The sequence below is a fragment of the Nicotiana tomentosiformis genome, chromosome 4 (genome assembly GCF_000390325.3).
Source record: "Nicotiana tomentosiformis chromosome 4, ASM39032v3, whole genome shotgun sequence".
NCBI classification, from domain to species: Eukaryota; Viridiplantae; Streptophyta; class Magnoliopsida; order Solanales; family Solanaceae; genus Nicotiana; species Nicotiana tomentosiformis.
Window position 1 is genome coordinate 60,351,962 of NC_090815.1, and position 20,594 is coordinate 60,372,555.

Here is a 20,594-nt window from a genome sequence, read left to right on the forward strand (position 1 = left end):
ACATGTGCATTTGTTATCAACTTGCACTTTGGCTTTTGCAAGGTTGCTTGCTCAAATTATTAGAGCACAATTCCATAATGTAAATTATGATAATTTATCTTGATAATGCTGGTTTAAATTCAAGTTGGTTTAGCAGAAATTGTATGCCTTCAATTATAGCTTAACCATTGGTTATGAGAACAAAACTCCCAAAATAAAATTTGGTATGAGATGTATTATTTAATATACAACAACACTTGTATGCATCTAGTCAAGTTACGATAAATTCTACTTATCACAATTGGTTCAGGGTCAGGAACCAAATAATTTTCATCTAGAAATATTGATGTGCTATATGATTTAATTATGCCACCACAATGCATAAAAATAGGTTCCCAAAGAAGGTTGGGATATGTGTTGGTGATCCCAACATTAGGGGGAGAAAATGGGTAGCTAAAAAAGTGATACGTAGAATGAATTATTATGAGTACATCTAGATCCTCGTACAAGAAAATACGAACTTGAAGTTCAAGAAATAATTCATTTGTAAAATATTGCCAGGGACATTTGCTGACCTAAAGCTAAATATTATATTTCAGCTGCTAATGCTCCAAATAGTATAAAGTTCATGATGGATAGAGTCTATGGCACACATGAAGCGTAATAGACTAATCGGTTTCAAAGATAAAACTCCTTGAAAAAAGAGAGAAGCAAATGTTAAAGATGGTCATAATAAGGAGGCAAGTGCTCTAGAAGAGCACCATGACATAACACTTTATAAGACCTCACGGGAGAGGCTCAGGTACCTGAAAATAATGAGATAAATAGATCTGAATAAGTTATGTCTTTATTGAGTGATGATGGAACCGATTTAAAATGACCGTCGACGATATTGTTGATATAATGTAGTGCTCAATTTTATTAATATTGACGAGGATCTTGAGCTCAAATCTGTCATAGAATATGGACAGATAAATCATTGGTCAATGAAAAATATGCAATCAAGATTGACTTTGCTTGAAAAACGTAAAGTTTTGGACTAATAGTCCCAACACCTGAAAGTATAAAGCCAGTGGCGTGAGATAAGATTTTTCTTAAATGTCCTGGCATTGATTATATGAAAACATGTGCTCTTGTGGTGGATGCAGTTGCTTTAAGATTTTAGTCTGGCAATACCTGAAAAACTTGATATGCGTATATAAAAATTATTGAAGGATTTAAATTGTTCTGAAGCATACTAAGGTTCCCAAAATAATTATTAAATAAAGCTTCAGCAATTCCTTATGTGGATTAGAGCAATCATGGAGTACATGATTTATTCTTGTGTCTATTGCAATTGGTGCACTAATGTATCTTGGTAGAACCATGAGTATAACAATATGCTAGCGAGATATAGTTTTATTCCTATATGAATATATTGGAATACTCTTAGTATTATATTGCAAAAGGAATCCTTTATATAGATTTATTTATTCTAACAAATATTATCAAGGTTTTGTTGGTTATACAAATGCAAGTATTTTCTGAAGTTCGTTTTTCAAACAATCTATTTGTATGCGAGGGTACTACCATATTATTATTTCGCAAGGCAGGTAATTGTTGATGCTTATTCAAGTCATGTCAATATACTAGCAACTGATAAAGCAAGTGACTCAACACACAACAAATGACTTTTTTTGAAGAGAAGATTCCAATAATAGTGAAGATGATGATGTTTACTTATCTCAATTGAAAGAAGGATATATTGAAGAAGATAGGATAAATAATATATTTAATCAAAGTTCTTTATCACACACAATGTTCACCGAACGGTGAAATAGATGTTCAACAAATTTATTCGCTTGATAATTCGGTGGTTCTGTTCAATGAAGCATGAGCAACCTCAACATTTGAGAAGTTGATATACAGGATCGAAACACGTCATCTCGGAGAAATAATGTCACGACCCGAAATCCCAACCTCGGGGTCATGATGGCACCTAATATCCACTTGCTAGGAAAGCCGACGTGAAACAGAAAATTAACCGATTTTAACAGTTGAAAACTAAATATTAATAACGATAATGATATAAATATGAAGTAGAGAAATATAATATAGAACAACAAAATCTAAACATATCCCAGAACCTAGAGTCACGAATACATGAGCATATAAAGTGCTACAAACAAGGTCCGAATAAAATACAACTGTTTTGAAACTCAATAAAATAGTAAGATAGAAGGGAAGGGGACTTCAGGGCTGCGGACGCCGTGCATCTATACCTCAAGTCTCCGACTGAATCCTAGCTGAAAGCTACTGAGCACTGCTAGGACAAATACCAGTATTTGCACAAAAAGTGCAGAAGTATAGTATGAGTACAACTGATCCAATATACTCCGTAAGTATCGAGCCTAACCACGACGAAGTAGTGACAAGGTTATGATAGGACACCTACATAAATAAACCTATACAAGTGTATATAAAGCAGCAATAAAGATAAAATGATAACGTACAAACTGGGAGGGGACATGTGAAAAAGGGAAGATATAACAACTACAAAAGATATGAAATCACGAGATAACCAAGTAAATCACCAAAATCAAGAAAATCGGTCAAACCAATAATATGAAAATGACACGGCATCACCCTTCGTGCTTTTACTCTCGTCCTCACCATGCAATAATATGAATATAACGGCATGGAATCTCCCTTCGTGCTTTTACTCTCATCCTCACCATGTAATAATAAAATGAATGAAATGACACGGCATCATCCTTCGTGCTTTTACTCTCTTCCTCGCCATGTAATAATGATAATGTAAATACAACGGCACGACATCACCCTTTATGTTTTTACTCTCTTCCTCACCGAATAATAATGATAATATGAATTCGAATAATTAATAATATAGAGAATAACTTTAACTTCAAATATAGTGCCATGATACCAAGCTTCAACTTCCAAAAATATTCAACAACTTTGAAATAAGCAATAATTACAAAATGAATTGTCAAAGAAGTAATAATTTAACCTAAGCATGAATATCATAATTAACAAAGCAATAAAATACAAAGAAACAAGTTCCACCCGCATGCTTTAACCCAATAATAATGCATAAGTATTTGTCACCTCACATATACGTTGTTTCCACACATAAAAATACGTAGCAAATAGACCAACAAGTCCTAATCCCTCAAGTTAAGGTTAATCACGACATTTACCTCACTCTGCAACTAAATCAATGCTCAACCCCGGCTTTTTCTCTAGAATTAGCCTCCAAACCAATCAAACCTAACCAAATATAGTTCAAATAATTCAAAATACGCTTTAGAAACTAACCACGAGTGAAAAAGATTCAATCTTTAAAGTTTTTAGAAAAAGTCAACAAAAGTCAACCCCGGGCCCGCTTGGTCAAAACCCGAGATTCTGACCAAAATTCGATTATCCATTCACCCCCGAGCCCGGTTATGTGATTAGTTTCGAAATCTGATTTCAATTTGAGGTCTAAATCTCAATTTCTCAAATTTTCCAATTTCTACCTAAATCCCTAATTTCTACCATGAAAAAGCATAGATTAAAGGTTAAAATCAATATGGGTGTTTATGGAAATGTAAGGAAACAAGTTAAAATCTACTAATTTATGTAGTTAGAATGAAAAACCTCTTCAAAATCGCCTCTAGACCGAGCTCAAACATGAAAATGGTGAGGAGTGGGATAAATCCTAACTTTTGGGTCTGTTTTAATCACTAGTGTCAGGTCTTCTTCGCATTCGCGAAGGACCTGACGCGATCGTGAAGCAGCAGCGGCCCAAGGCCTTTGCGTTCGCGAGCCAATCTTCACGTTCGCAAGCCAATCTTCGCGTTCGCGAAGACTTTCTCCCACCTGCCTTTGCGTTCACAGACCAAACATCGTATTCACGAAGAGTATTGGCAAGCTCCCTTCCCAGGCCCCATAACCCTACGTGTTCGCGAGAGGCTGGTCGCGTTCGAAGGGTAAACCTCCCAGTGCTTCACGTTCGTGACCAAGCCATCGCGTTCGCGATGAAGGAGTTTCTCCCCTATCCCAGTTTTCCCTTCGCGATCTTTGTAGTACCTTCGGGATCGCGAAGCACAAAATCTCAGACACCAGAAATCAGCAAAACCAGCAGATCCTCTAAGTCCAAAATCGATCTATAGCCTATCCGAAACTCACCCGAGCCCTTCGGGCTCAAAACCAAACATGCACACAAGTGTAATAATATCATACGAACTTGCTCGCGTGATCAAAACACCAAAATAACACCTAGAACTATGAATTGGACATCAAAATGCATGAAATTTTCAAAGAAACTTAAGAACTTCAAATTCACAACCGAGCGTTCGAATCATATCAAATCAACTCCGTTTTGCACCAAATTTTATAGACAAGTATTAAATAGTAAAATGAACCTATACTAAGTTCTTGAACCAAAATCCGAACCCGAAAGCTATAAAGTCAACCTAAGGTCAAACTTCAGAATTCCTTAAACCTTCAAATTACTAGTTTTCAACAAATCTTGTCAAAATAAGTTAGGGACTTCCGAATTCAATTCTGCGTACACGCCCAAGTCCAAAATCATGATACAGACCCACATGGACTGTCAAAATACCGATCCAGGTCTGTTTACATAGAAGCTTGACCATAGTCAACTCAAATTATTTTTAAGCCTAAAATTCATATTTTTTCAATTTTTCATATAAAAAGTTTTCGGAATAAGACACAAACTGTAGACGCAAATCGAAAAATGCTAAATAGAGCTAATTGAGGTCTCAGAACACGTAAGTAAAGGCTAGAACTCTAAGTAATGGGACGGATCACCGTGATACTTCCGGAGCATGGAGACATGAACACCGGGTGAACTGCTGATAAGCTAGGTGGCAATATAAGCTTGTAGGCTACCTCACCAACTCTCTCAAGAATCTCAAAGGGTCTGATATACCTAGGGCTCAACTTACGCTTCTTTATAAACCTTATCACACCCTTCATGGGTGAAACTTTGAGAGAAACACTCTGTCCAACCATGAATGCAACATTACGATGTCTACGATCGGCATAACTCTTCTGCCTAGACTGAGCTGTGCGAAGTCGATCCTGAATCATCTTGACCTTTTCAAAGGCATCCTAAACCAAATCGGTACCCAACAACCGAACCTCTCCCGGCTCCAACCAACCAACTGGCGAACAACATTGTCTCCCATATAATGCCTCATAGGGAGCTATCAAAATACTCGATTGGTAGCTGTTGTTGTAGGAAAACTTTGCAAGTGGCAAGAACTGATCTCAAGAACCCCTGAAATCCATAACATAGGCGCAAAGCATATCCTCTAATATCTGAATGGTGCGCTCGGACTGTCCGTCCGTCTGGGGGTGAAATGCTGTACTCAACTTAACCCGTGTGCCTAACTCACGCTGTACGGCCCTTCAGAAGTGTAATGAGAACTGCGTAGCCTGATCAAAAATAATGGACACCGGCACACCGTGAAGACGAACAATCTCGCGGATATAGATCTCAGCCAACTACTCTGAAGAATAGGTAACTGCCACTGGAATGAAATGGGCCGACTTGGTCAACCTGTCCACAATGACTCATACTGCATCAAATTTCTTCGAAGTCAGTGGGATCCCAACAACAAAATCCATGGTAATACGCTCCACTCCTACTTTCACTCGGGAATCTCAAGTCTTTAAAATAAACCGCCAGGCCTCTGATGCTCATACTTTACCTGTTGACAATTCAATCACCGAGCCACATATGTAACTATATCTTTCTTCATTCTTCTCCACCAATAATGTTGCCTCAAATCTTGATACATCTTGGCGGCAACTGGATGAATGGAATACCACGAACTGTAGGCCTCCTCAAGAATCAACTCATGAAGCCCATCCACATTGGGCACACAAATCCGACCCTGCATCCGCAACACCCCATCATCTCCAATAGTAACCTGCTTGGCATCACTGTGCGGCACCGTGTCCTTAAGGACAAGCAAATGGGGGTCGTCATACTGACGCTCTCTAATGCACTCATACAAAGAAGACCGAGAGACCGTGCAAGCTAGGACTCGACTAGGCTCCGAGACATCTAACCTCACGAACTGATTGGCCAAGGCTTGAACATCTGATGCTAGCGGTCTCTCACCAACTGGAACATATGCAAGGATACCCATACTCATAACCTTTCTACTCAAGGCATCGGCCACCACATTGGCCTTCATAGGATGATACAAAATGGTGATATCATAGTCTTTCAACAACTCCAACCACCTCCGCTGCCTCAAGTTGAGATACTTTTGCTTGAACAAATACTGAAGACTCCGATGATCCGTGAATACCTCACACGAAATGCCATAGAGGTAATGCCTCCAAATCTTCAATGCATGAACAATGGCTGCCAACTCTAAGTCATGAACAAGGTAATTCATCTCATGAACCTTTAACTATCATGACACGCATGCAATCACCCTACCATCCTGCATCAATACTGCACCGAGACCAATATGCGATGCATCACAATACACTGTGTAGGATCCTGAACCTATGGGCAATACCAACACTTGGGCTGTAGTCAAAGAGATCTTGTTCTTTTGAAAGCTCAACTCACACTCATCGGACCACCTGAATGGGGCACCCTTCTGGATCAATCTAGTCAATGGGGCTGCTATGGATGAAAACCCCTCCACGAACCAACGATAATAACCCGCCAAACCCAGGAAACTCCGAATCTCTATAGCTGAAGTAGGTCTAGGCTAGTTTTGAACTACCTCAATCTTCTTAGGATCCACTTTAATGCCCTCGGCCGATACAACATACCCCAAAAAGGCAACCGAGTCTAACCAAAACTCACACATCGAAAACTTGGCATATAACTGACTATCTCTCAGAGTTTGAAGTACGACTCGAAGATGCTGCTCATGCTCCTCTTGATTGCGGGAGTAGATCAAGACATCATCAATGAATACAATCACAAGAGAATCCAAATAGGGCTTAAATACCCGATTCATCAAATCCATAAATGCTGCCTAGGCATTTGTCAACCCAAATGACATAACTAGAAACTCATAATGCCCTTACCGAGTCCGAAAAGTTGTCTTAGGGACATCCAATGCCCTAATCTTCAACTGATGGTAGCCAGACCTCAAATCAATCTTCGAAAATACTTTGACACCCTGAAGCTGATCAAATAAGTCCTCAATCCTCGGCATAGGATACTTGTTCTTGATAGTGACTTTGTTCAAGTGCAGATAGTCTATACACATCCTCATCGAACCATCCTTCTTCTTCACGAACAACACGAGCGCACCCCAAGGCGAGACGCTAGGTATAATGAATCCCTTATCAAGCAAATCCTACAACTGCTCCTTTAGTTCCTTCAACTCAGGCGGGGCCATACGGTATGATGGAATAGAAATGGGCTGAGTGCCAAGAGCCAAGTCAATATAGAAGTCAATATCTTTGTCGGGTGGCTGGCATCCCCGGTAGATCTGCTAGAAACACCTCTGGAAACTGACGCACAACTGGTGCTGAATCCATGAAAGGACCTCCGCACTAGAATCGCGAATATAATCTAAGTAAGCTAGACATCCTTTCTCGACCATATGCGGGGACTTCACATAAGAAATAACCCTATTGGTAGAACGGCCAGGAGTCCCCTTCCACTCTAATCGAGGTAACCCCGACATGGCAAAGGTCACCGTCTTGGTGTGACAATCCAGTATAGAGTGATAAGGTGACAACCAATCCATGCCAAAAATAACATCAAAGTCCACCATATCAAGAAGTAGGAGATCTACACTAGTCTTAAGGCTCCCGATAGAAACTACACATGAGCGATAAACACGATCTACAATAATAGAATCTCCCACGAGTGTGGACACATATACATGAGCAATCAAAGAATCATGAGGCATAACCAGATATGAAGCAATATAGGATGACACATAAGAATAAGTAGATCTAGGATCAAATAGGACTGAAACATCTCTATGGCAAACTGGAACAATACCTGTGATGACGGCGTCAGATGACTCTACCTCAGGTCTAGCTGGAAATGCATAAAAACGGGGTTGGGCTCTACCACTCTGACCTCCACCTCTCGGACGGCCTCCAGCTGGTTGGCCTCCACCTCTAACGGCCTGACCTCCACCTCTAATGGCCTGACCTCCACCTCTAGTAGCCTGACCCCCGCCTCTAGCTGGCTGAGCGGGAGGTGAAGCAACCTGTGCCGGAACTATGGCACGAGAACCTTGTTGTGGTATGCTACCCTGTGAACTTGGGCAAAATCTAGAGAGGTGCCTCGGATCTCCACAAGTATAACAAGCCCTCGGCTGCTGTGACTGCTGACCCTGGAACTGGCCCTGTTGACATGAATAACCACTCTGATAACTCTGGATCGGAGGTGCACTAATAGGAGCTAATGGTGCACTGTAGGATAACTACTCAGGATGAGATACATAAGGACCATGACTACCCGAAGCACCGTGGGATGCCTGAAGCGCTGACTAAAATGGCTTAGGAGGATGGCCTCTATAAAAAGTACCCCTGCCTCCAGATGAGGCACCACTGAAACCACCAAAATGATGAGGCCTCTTATCAGACACCGGCCCCCTCTCCTGCCCATGAACCATCTTGATCTGTCTCGCAATCTCTACGGTCCTCTAGAAAGAAATATCATCTCCGTTCTCCTTGGCCATCTGTAGCCTGATACTGAAAGTGAGTCCATCAATGACTCTCCTCACTCTCTCAGTATCAGTAGGGAGTAAGATAACTACATGGCGATCTAGGTCCACAAATCAGGTCTCATACTGGGTGACAGTCATGCTACCCTGCTGAAGACGTTGTGATACTCCTCTCTCAGAGTGAAAAGTATGAACTTCTCTAGAAATAGCTGTGAAAACTGATCCCAGGTAAGTGAAGGTGAACCAGTTGGTCTGGTCAACACATAATCTCTCCACCATCTCTTGGCGGAACCGGTCATCTGGAATACTGCAAAGTCTACCCCATTGGTCTCAACAATAACTATGTTGTGCAATACCTCATGGCAACAGTCCAAGTAATCCTGTGGGCCCTCAGAAGGTGCACCACTAAAGTGAATAGGGAAGAACTTTATGAACTTGTCCAATCTCATCAATCCCTCAGTAGACATCGCGGGCCTTTCCCTGGTCTGTGCCGCAACAACTGGCTGAACTACCCCAACTGACTGGCTACTGGAGTTTGATATAGGGGAGCCATCTGCTCCAGAGTGTGAGTAGTGGGAGTCTGTGATCCTCTCCCAGCCTGAGAGATGGTAGGTGCCACCGGAGATGCACCGGTCTGGTCCACACTCTCCATAAGCCCCATCAAGCGGACTAGAGCGTCCTAATGCACTAGAGTGGCTATAAATCCCTCTGAGACCTGAGTTGGTCCAACTGGTACAGTCTGAACTGGGATCTCCTCCTCATGATCAATTTAAGGTTCTACTATGGGTGCTGCTGCTTGAGCTCTAGGCTGAGCTCTGCCTCTGGCTCGACCTCGCCCTCTTCCCCTGGTAGTAGCTGCAATAAGGGGATCCGGCTCCAGCCTGGCTGTAGATGTTGTGCGCGTTCTCACCATCTGCGAGAGAACAAGAATGGAATGATTCAAACATCAATGATAGAACAAAATTGCATAATAAGGAAAGAAAGAAGTGAAATTTTTCCTAAAACTCCATACCCTATAGAAGATAAGTACAGACGTCTCTGTACCGATCCTCCAGACTCTACTTAGATTGCTCATGACTCGTGAGACCTAAGCAACCTAGTGCCCTGATACTAACTAATCATGACCCGAAATCCCAACCTCGGGGTCATGATTGTGCCTAACATCCACTTGCTAGGCAAGCCGACGTAAAACAGATAATTAACCAATTTTAACAGTTGAAAATCAAATATTAACAATGTAGTGATGAGGCTATGACAAGACACCTACGTAAATAAACTTGTACAAGTGTATATAAAGCAACAATAAAGTCAGAGAATGATAACGTACAAACTAGGTGAGGACATTTTAAAAAGGGAAGATATAATAACTACAACAGATATGAAATCACGAGATAACCAAGTAAACACCAAAACCAGGAAAATTGGTCAAACCGATGATATGAAAGTGGCACGGCATCACCCTTCGTGCTTTTACTCTCATCCTCACCATGCAATAATATTAATATAATGGTACGACATCACCCTTTATGATTTTACCCTCTTCCTCGCCATGTAATAATGATAATATAAATGCAATGGCATAACATCACTCTTTGTGCTTTTACTCTGTTTCTCACTATATAATAATGATAATATGAATTCAAATAATAAACAATACGGAGAATAAATTTAACTTCAAATATGGTGCCATGATACCAAACTTCAACTTTAAAAAATATTCAACAACTTTGAAATAAGCAATAATTACGAAATGAATAGTCAAAGAAGTAACAATCTAACCTAAGCATGGATATCATAATTAACAAAGCAATAAAATACAAAGAAACAAGTTCAACCCGCATGCTTTAACCCAATAACAATGCATAAGTATTCGTCATATCACATATACGATGTTTCCACACATAAAAACATATAGAAAGTAGACCAACAAGTCCTAATCTCTCAAGTCAGGGTTAACCACGACACTTACCTCACTCCGCAACCAAATCAATGCTCAACCGCAACTTTTCCTCTAGAATTAGCCTCCAAATAATCAAATCTAACAGAATATAGTTCAAATAATTCAACGTAAGCTTTTGAAACTACCCACGAGTAAAAATGATTCAAATGTCGCGTTCGCAAAGAGTATTGGCAAGCTCCCTTCCTAGGCCCTATAACCCTACGCATTCGCGAGAGGCTGGTCGCGTTCGCAAAGGCTAAACCCCAGTGCTTTGCGTTTGCGACCAAGCCATCGCGTTCGCGATGAAGTAGTTCCTCCCCTGTCCAAGTCTCCCCTTCACGATCGCGGGAGTACCTTCGCGATCGCGAAGCACAAAATCTTAGACACCAGAAATCAGCAAAACCAGCAGATCCTCTAAGTCCAAAATCGATCTGTAGCCTATCCGAAACTCACCCGAACCTCTCAGGCTCCAAACCAAACATGCACACAAGTATAATAACATCATACAAACTCGCTCGCGTGATACAAAATACCAAAATAATACCTAGAGCTATGAATCGGACATCAAAATGCATGAAATCTTCATAGAAATTTAAGAACTTTCAAATTTATAACTGCGTCCGAATCATATCAAATCAACTCCGTTTTGCACCAAATTTTGCAAACAAGTCTTAAATAGTAAAATGAACATATACCATATTCCGGAACTAAAATCCGAACCCGGTAGCTATAAAGTCAACCTACGGTCAAACTTCAAAATTCCTTGAACCTTCAAATTACTAGTTTTCAACAAATCTCGTCAACAAGTTAGGGACTTTCGACTTTAATTTCGAGCATACGCCCAAGTCCAAAATTACGATACGGACCCATCAGGACCATCAAAATATCGATCCAGGTCCGTTTGCATAAAATGTTGACCGTAGTCAAGTCAAATTATTTTTAAGTTTAAAATTCATACTTTCTTTAGTTTTTCACATAAAAAATTTTTGGAATAAGATACGGTCTGCGCACGTAAATTGAGAAATGCTAAATGGAGCTAATTGAGGTCTTGAAATACGAAAGTAAAGGCTAAAACTCAAAATAACCTATCGGGTCATCACAAATAAAGTGATATTTTCATCAGGGGGAGGCAAATACGCGTTGTACTCTTTTTCCCTTAGTTAAGGTTTTATCCCACTGGGTTTTCTTGGTAAGGTTCTTAATGAGGCAGTAAGCAATGTGTATTACTAGATATGTGTACTCTTTTTGCTTCACTAGAATTGTTTTACCGCAAGGGTTTTTTCTAGTAAGGTTTTAACGAGGCACATTATATATGGATATCCAAGGGGGAGTGTTATAAAATATTAAATTATGGTGGATGTCCATAACCGTCAAAGGACTAATACCCACTACTCTTCTCCATTATTTCCATAACTCCCACTACTCTAATACTTATGGAGTTATGATTATAACTCCCATATCTCCATAACCTCCCCCATGATCTTCCTCCATGATCTCAAATGTTTAATGTCATATTTATGGTATTCTTTTGTATACCTCTATATAATACTATAAATAGAGGATGAGAAGTGATATTATAGGGACTTGGAAAAACACCTGATGAAATAAGAAGTTATCTCTTTACCCTCTATATCTCTTATCTATTTTCTTGTTTTATATTGTTACTTTGAGCTTAGTTTTTTAACACCTCTATTTCAAAAGATTGTCTTAGTTTGACTTGACACCAAAAAAGGAAGACTTTTAAGATACGCGGTCTTAAATAAGCCATAGTATTTGTATGGCTATAAAACTTTTGAAATTTGTGGGTTGAAACTTTTCATAGCATTTGTGTGGCTAAAAATACTTTCTATTAAAGAAATTTGAAAGATGCCAATCTTTTTGGAACAGACTAATAAGAAAATAGTGCCAATATTTTTGAAACTTAGGGTGTAGATGTTATTCACAAAAGCGTCTGAATAATTAACTCATATTTTAAGCATTCAAGTTCACTACAAAAGTCCTCACACATCTTATTATTTGGACTTTTATTAAGGAAAGATTTAGGTTCTCACGCCATCCTTTATAGGCATTTTTGATTATTTTTATGATAAAGAGATTATACATGCTTATAAGTGATCTTACTTTCTTTAGCTTAATTTAGTTGTGCTTTAGCTAGATGAATTTATCGACACCTGGACAAACTACGAAACATTACGACAATACTTTTGAAAAGTATTTTATTAACATTTTCTTTAAAAAAATAAAGAGAGAGTCACTTGAGATGGAAATATATATTAAAATTAGCAACCTAAAAATCTTTAATCTTTTAGCAATCTGAAAATAATAGTGATATCTTTAGTATGATTTCTGTGCAATTTGCTTTAAGATTTCCTCTGTTCCTCTTGTAGAAGATCAACTCAAAAATTTCTTGGTATCATGTAATGGAAGACTTCTAATATCACATGGATTCTTGTTGTTCCAATGAAATAACCAATTCCTAAAATTATGAATTCTTGTGAAAATTAACTTACTCGACTTTTATAAGTGATTTCACTGTATTAGATTCCTAAATATTATGAATTTCTACATAGTTCAAATAATTATTTTTAATAAACGTCTTAAATATTAGGTAATGCTAATTAAGTAATAATTTTATCCAATATAATATTTATTTTTAGATGATGAAAAGGTCGAACAGTTTCAATAGTATAGATAGATCGAAGGCGACAAAACTAAAAGAAAAATGAGACATCATTTTCCTTTATATTTAGTATTTTTTTAATTGGCATCTTAAGTTGTAGCGACCCGACCGGTCATTTTGTGTAATTACTTCCCATTACCCCTTTTTATGCTTCACACATGGGAGTTTATGATTTTACGACTTGCGGGGTCGTTTAGTTTCGTTCCGCAAAGCTTTCGGGTTGATTTGGACCATTTGATTCTTGACTTAGAAGCCTAAATTAGAAATGTTGACCAAACTTTGACCTTTATGAAAACGACCACGAAATGGTGTTTTGATGGCTCCGATAGATTCGTACCGTAATTTCGGACTTGGGCATATGCCCAGAATTGATTTTGGAAGTCCGTAGATTGATGTCGCAATTTGAAGTTGAAAAGTTTAACCGTAAGTTGACTTTTAGCTATCAAGATCGGGATTTGATTTTGGCGCTTGGAATAGGTCCGTTATGGTATTTCAAACTTGTCTGCAAAATTTGGTGTCACTTGGAGTTGATTTGATAGGATTCAAACGTTTAGTTATAATTCTAAAAATTCTTGAACTTTACTTTGAAATTCATGCATTTTAGTGTTCGATCGTAGTTTTAGATTTTATTTTTATGTTTTGATTGCGCGAGCGAGTTAGTATGATATTTTTAGACTTGTGTGAATGTTTGGTTTGGAGCTCGAGGGCTCAGATGAGTTTCATAAGGTTTTGAACTGAAAATGAGTAACTGGTGCCCAGTTATCGCAATAGCGAGCACCAGCCTCGCAATTGCGAAGGTGACAATGAGGGCTCAAATGTCGCAATTGCGACTTCCCCTTCGCATTTGCGAAGTCTGCCGGCTTTTGACTTAGTTCGTATTTGCGAACATTTGTTCTCTTTTGCGAGGTTTCCAGCTCGCAATTGGGAAGCCTTTCGTCGCAATTATGATGATAAATGAGACTGTCAGGGTTTGCAAATGCGAGCCCTGGTCCGCAATTGTGAATCCTGTGTTGCAAATGTGACAACCACAGCTGGTACAAAGGGCTGGGAGATGGGAGTTTTTAAAATATTCTCTCATTTTTGAACCCTAGATTCGGTTGGAGGCGATTTGGAGAGGGGATTTTCACCTACAAACTTTGGGTAAGTGATTCTAATCTATTTCTAATCGTATTCCATTAATATATCTTAGATTTTAACATCAAAATCATGTGAATCAAAGTGCAAAATTATGAAACCTTGTCATATTTTTGAAAAATAATAGAATTCAAGTTTTTAGAGTCGATTTGGACTCGAATTTTGAAACTAATCACATATATGAACTCATGGGATCATGGGTAGTCTGAATCTACTATTTGACCCGGGTTTTGACGGGGCGAGCCTCGAGTTGACTTTGTTGACTTTTTGGGAAAGGTGTAAAGATCTTCACTTTATCTATTGTAATTGATTTTCCTTGCATTGTTTGATGATATCAAGTCGATTTTGGTTTAGATTTGAGCGGTGTGGAGGTGAATTTTAGAGAAAAAGCTATGTCCGAGAGTTGAATTGGCCTAGTTGAGGTAAGTATCTTGCCTAACTTTGTGTGGGGGAACTACCCCTTAGGATTGGTATTGATTGATTCATTTGTACTATGTGAAAGTCGTGTACGCAAGGTGACGAGTGGGTGCATGGGTTGTACGTGGTATTTGACCAGTTTAGGCTAGTTAGACTCTTTCCATGCTTTAATTGAAATGTCATATCATGTTCTAAATTCTCATAGTCAATCTATTCTTACTTGTGTTAGTCTATCTTTACATGCCTTAAATGACTTGTTTAACACTTGTTATACATCCTATTTGATAAACTGCTCCCATACTTTAGTTGAACTTGTTGCCCCTTTTATTGTTACATGTTATCTCTTTCATTGTTGATTATCATTAGTTGAAGTCGTTGTTACAAGTTATCTCTTTCGTTGCTATTATTCTTATTTGAAGACATGTAATCTCTTCCATTGCGAGTGATTTGTATTTAGTTCGTGGTTACACATTATCTTTCTCATTGTTGAGTTATTGGTGTTGAAGTCGTGAAAGCCGTATCACTTTGGGGCCAAGTTGATAATTGTTGAGATATCTTTCTTGTTGAGAATTTTACATTCATTGTATTGTTGATATTCTTGTACACGTTGTGATGGAGCCATGGGCTATTGTTATGGAAACATTGATATTGTTGATGTTGGCAAGTTGTGGTATATGGGCACTTGTGGTGAGAGTTGTTATTGTGATGTGATATTAACGTGCATGTAGCGGTATAAGGCTAGGGGTTAATATGCATGCGGTGGCATAAAGTGGAACTTATGTGCGTATTGCTTGTAAGGGAATTACGTGAAGCCACGTGGCATCATAAGGTGGGCTAAATTGCGTGTAGCTATTTCGAGAAAACTGTTTTCAAAACATATTTAAATGTAAGGCTCACGCGGCGGTATAAGGAATGAGTGTGATTGAGATTGTGAATTGTGAATACGAAGCGGTACCTCGGTTGTGATTCTTGATATATGCATGAGGCGATACCTCGGTTGTGATTCTTATTGTACACGAGGCGGTACCTCGTTGTGATTCTTGTTGTTTATCTCATGTTGCAAAGAGTTTTTGTGGGAACACTCCTTGTTGTTTTGTTCTTCCTTGTTCTATCAGTTGTTGTCAGTACGTGCTCATTGTTGTTCTCTTTACTTGCTTCCTTTATGTTATTCCCATGCTTAAAATTTCGGTATTAGTTCATGCTATTAACTTGTTTCGTATCAGTTATTTCTCCGCCTTCCGTTATTTATCCTTACTATGATTTCATACTGCTTATTTATATCCTAGTAGTTGTCTTGACCTGGCCTCGTCACTACTCTACCGAGGTTAGGCTTGATACTTACTGGGTACCGTTGTGGTGTACTCATACTATGCTTCTGCACATCTTTTTGTGCAGACCTAGGTATGTCTACTCGTGTCGGACGATAGTGATCATCTGTTAGCTGATTTACGGAGACTTCAAGGTATGCCTGCTCGGCGTCCGCAGGCCTCGGAGTTACCTTCCTTTACTTTTACTAATGTTGTATTTTTCATTCAAACAGTGATGTAATAGACATTTTAGTTTACTTTATAGAGCTTATGACTCAGTTCCATCGGTTTTGGGAAAGTATTTGTTGAGATTATGTTTTTGGGAGATTTTATGAGTTTAATTGACTTGTTTTAGTATTTTGCTAATTATTTCTGTCAAGCTATTATTGAATGTTAGGCTTACCTAGAAGTAGAGACTAGATGCAATCATGACATCCTACGGAGGGAAATCGGGGCCGTGACAAGTTGGTATCAGAGCTCAAGGTTCAAAGGTGTTACGAGTCATAAGTAGGTTTAATATAGTGTTGCGGATTGGTACGTAGACGTCTGTACTTATCTTCGAGAGGCTACAGAACTGTTAGGAAAACTTCACTTCCTTGATCCATTATCATGCAAATTGGTTAACTTCAAACACTGAATCTTTGACTTTCTATTCTCTCACACATGGTGAGGACACGCAATACTAGATCCGACGATCCGACACCCGTGCCCCCTGCTCGAGCCGCGAGAGGGGAACTTGGTGTAGCTAGAGCACCTGCCCGATCTGCGACAAAGGAGCCACTAATAGTTCTAGTTGAGGGGCAGGCACCCGAGGCGCCTATTGCTACCACTACACTCTAGGAGACCCTCGCACAATTCTTAAGAATGTTCAGTACCTTAGCTTAGGCGGGGTTGATTCCACTTGCACCAGCCATATCTCAGGCTGGGGAAGAGCTCAGACTCCCGCGGCCTATACCCCAGAGCAGCAGGTCCATGTTGATCATGTCCCAGAGGTTATACCAGTACAACCTATTATTTTGGTTTAGCCCGCGGTTAGGGCAGCAACATATGAGGAGGAGCAGCTTAGACTTGAGAGGTTCAAGAAGTATCACCCTCCTACTTTCAGTTGTTTGGCTTCAGTAGATGCACATGGTTTTCTAGCGGAGTGCCACAATATTCTCTGCACCATGGGTATTGTGGAGACGAGCGGGGTTGCTTTCACTACTTTCCAGTTGTCAGGAGCAACATATCAGTGGTGGCGGGTGTACGAGAAGGGTAGCCGAGCCGATGCAGCTTCACTTACATGGACTCAGTTTACAGAGTTGTTCTTGAGAGAGTTTATCCCTCAGAACCTTAGGGATGCATGGCACGTGGAGTTTGAGCAGCTGCACCAGGGTACTATGACAATATCGGAGTATGTTGTCTGCTTCAGCGACTTGTCCAGACATGCACCTGCCTTGGTTTCTACAGTCAGAGAGCGAGTCCGACGATTCATCGATGGGCTCAACTAAGATATTAGATTCAGCATGGCTCGAGAGTTGGAGATAGATACCCCATATCAGCAGGTGGTAGAGATTGCACGGAGGTTAGAGGGTATGCGGGGCCATGAGAGAGAGGTCAGGGAGGCCAAGAGGCCTCGAGGTACTGGAGGATTTAGTGGTGGCCACGCTGCAGCTACAACCCATCATGGTAGAGGCTATGTGAGCCGTCCATTTCACTCCGCACTTCCAGATTCTAGTAGTACTTCGGCTATTTCCAGGTCTCAGGTTGCACACTTTGCTCAGCTACTTTCTAGTGCACCTCCTACACGAGGTGCCTTCAGCAGACAGTCCAGCCGACCAGGCCCGAGCCAGTCCCGGCAGTCACGCCCACCGAGAGATTGCTTTATGTGTGGTGATACCCGACACATGGTTAGAGACTGTCCCATACTCAGGAGGGGTTCACCTCCACAGACTAATCAGGCTCCATGGATTCAGTCAGGTCCACAGACTTCTCAGGCCATGGTTGCTGCCCCAGTTGCCGCTCCACCCGCACAACTAGCTAGGGGTGAGGGATGGGCAGGTAGAGGTCACGCTCAAGGGTGAGGCCATGCCATATTCTATGCTTTTTAGGGTAAGACGGAGGCAGTTGCTTCAGACACAGTCATTACAGGTGTGGTTTCAATTTGCCATAGAGATGCATCAATCTTATTTGATCCGGGATCCACTTATTCACACGTATCATCTTATTTTGCTCTGTATTTGGATATATCTCGTGATTCTTTGAGTTCTCCTGTTTATGTGTCCACGCCTGTGGGAGATTCTATTGTTGTGGACCGTGTGTATCGGTCGTTCTTAGTTGTTATTGGTGGTTTCAAGACCAGTGTTGATCTATTGTTACATAGTATGGTAGACTTTGATGTTATCTTGGGTATGAATTGGTTGTCGCTCTATCATGCTATTCTGTATTGTCACGCCAAGATTGTGACACTGGCTATTCTAGGTTTGCCTCGGCTAGAGTGGAGGGGTGCATTGGATTATGTTCCTAGCAGGGTTGTGTTATTTCTAAAGGCTCAGCATATGGTTAATAAGGGGTGTGATGCTTATCTAGTCTTTGTGAGAGATGTCAGTGTTGATACTCCTACCATTGAGTCAATTCCGGTATTTGGAGACTTTCTAGATATATTTCCAGCGGATCTTCTAGGCATGCTGCCCGATAGGGATATCGATTTTGGTATTGCCTTGTTGCTGGGCACTTAGCTTATTTATATTCCACCATATCATATGGCCCCATCGGAGCTGAAGGAGTTAAAGGAGCAGTTGTAAGAGTTGCTTGATAAGGGATTCATTCGGCCAAGTGTGTCGCCTTGGGGTGCTCCGATCTTGTTTTTGAAGAAGAAGGATGGTTCTATGTGCATGTGTATTGATTATCAGTAGTTGAACAAGGTTACAGTGAAGAACATGTATCTATTGCCGCACATTGATGACTTGTTTGATCATCTACAGGGTGCCAGAGTGTTCTCAAAGATCGATTTGTGGTCAGGTTATCATCAGCTAAAGATTTGGGATCCGGATATTCTAAAGACTTCCTTTAGAGTTTGGTATGGGCAATACGAGTTCCTTGTGATGTCATTTGGGCTGACCAACACCCAAGCAACATTTATGCACCTGATGAACAGTATATTACAGCCATATCTTAATTCATTCGTCATTGTGTTTATTGACGCCATCTTGGTGTACTCTCGTAGCCGGGAAGATCATGAGCATCACCCGAGGATCGTGCTTCAGACCTTGAGAGAGAAGAAGTTGTATGCAAAATTCTCAAAGTGAGAATTCTGGCTTGATTCAGTGGCATTTTTGGGTCATGTGGTGTCGAGTGAGGGGATCAAGGTAGATCCGAAGAAGATTGAGGCAGTTTAGATTTGGCCCAGGCCGTCCTCAACTACGAAGATTCAGAGTTTTCTTGGTTTGGCCGGGTATTATCGCTGTTTCATAGAGGGTTTCTCATATAATGTTGCACCTATGACTAGATTGACCCAGAATGGTGCTCCTTTCAGATGGTCCGAAGAGTCTGAGGCGAGCTTTCAAAAGCTCAAGACTACTTTGATTACAGCCCCAGTGTTGGTATTGCCTACAAGTTCGAGGTCTTATACTGTGTATTGTGATGCATCACGTGTTGGACTTGGCGCGATGTTGATGCAAGATGGTAGGGTGAGAAAACCCACGAGAAGATTTATCCGGTCCACGACTTGGAATTGGCAGCTATTGTTCATTCCTTAGAGATTTGGCGGCACTATTTGTACGGTGTCCTTTGTGAGGTCTTTACCGACCATCTAAGTCGACAACATTTGTTCAAACAGAAAGATCTCAACTTGCAGCAGCGGAGATGGTTAGAGTTTCTTAAGGACTATGATATCACCATTCTATATCATCTCGAGAAGGTCAATGTGGTGGCCAATGCCTGGAGTCGAAAGGCGGAGAGCTTGGACAGTTTAGCATATCTACCGGCAATTGAGAGGGCATTAGCATTGGATGTTCAGGCCTTGGCCAACCAGTTTGTTAGATGGGTATTTCAGAGTCCAGTCGAGTTCTTTCTTGCATGGTTTCTTGGTCTTCTCTATACAATCATATTAGAGAGCGTCAGTATGACGAACCCCATTTGCTTGTCCTTAAGGACACAATTCAGCACGGCGATGCCAAGAAGGTTACTATTGGATATGACGGTTTGCTGCAGATGCAGGGCCGATTATGTGTGCCTAATGTGAATGGGTTGCATGAGTTGATTCTTGAGGAGGCCCACAGTTCACGGTACTCCATTCATCTGGGTGCCGCTAAGATGTATCAGGATTTGAGGCAGCACTATTGGTGGAGGAGAATAAAGAAAGACATAGTGGAGTATGTAGCTCGATGCCTAAATTGTCAGCAGGTGAAGTATGACCATCAGCGGCCGGGCGATTTGCTTCCAATACTTTAGATTCCCGAGTGGAAATGGGAGCATGTTACCATGGA

The 20,594-nt window shown here is 40.6% G+C and overlaps 1 protein-coding gene across 1 annotated transcript; it reads left to right on the forward strand.

The window, feature by feature from the left end:
* The first annotated feature begins 17,294 nt into the window (after nucleotides 1-17,294).
* LOC138909770 (uncharacterized) lies at nucleotides 17,295-17,618 on the forward strand. Its single transcript, XM_070200983.1, has one exon. It carries the CDS (start codon nucleotides 17,295-17,297, stop codon nucleotides 17,616-17,618), a length of 324 nt encoding a protein of 107 aa, XP_070057084.1.
* The last annotated feature ends 2,976 nt before the right edge of the window (nucleotides 17,619-20,594 follow it).

Bases quoted from the DNA above. Each gene is read 5' to 3' on its own strand.
- LOC138909770 (XM_070200983.1), top strand. From the start codon at position 17,295: ATGGGTATTGTGGAGACGAGCGGGGTTGCTTTCACTACTTTCCAGTTG.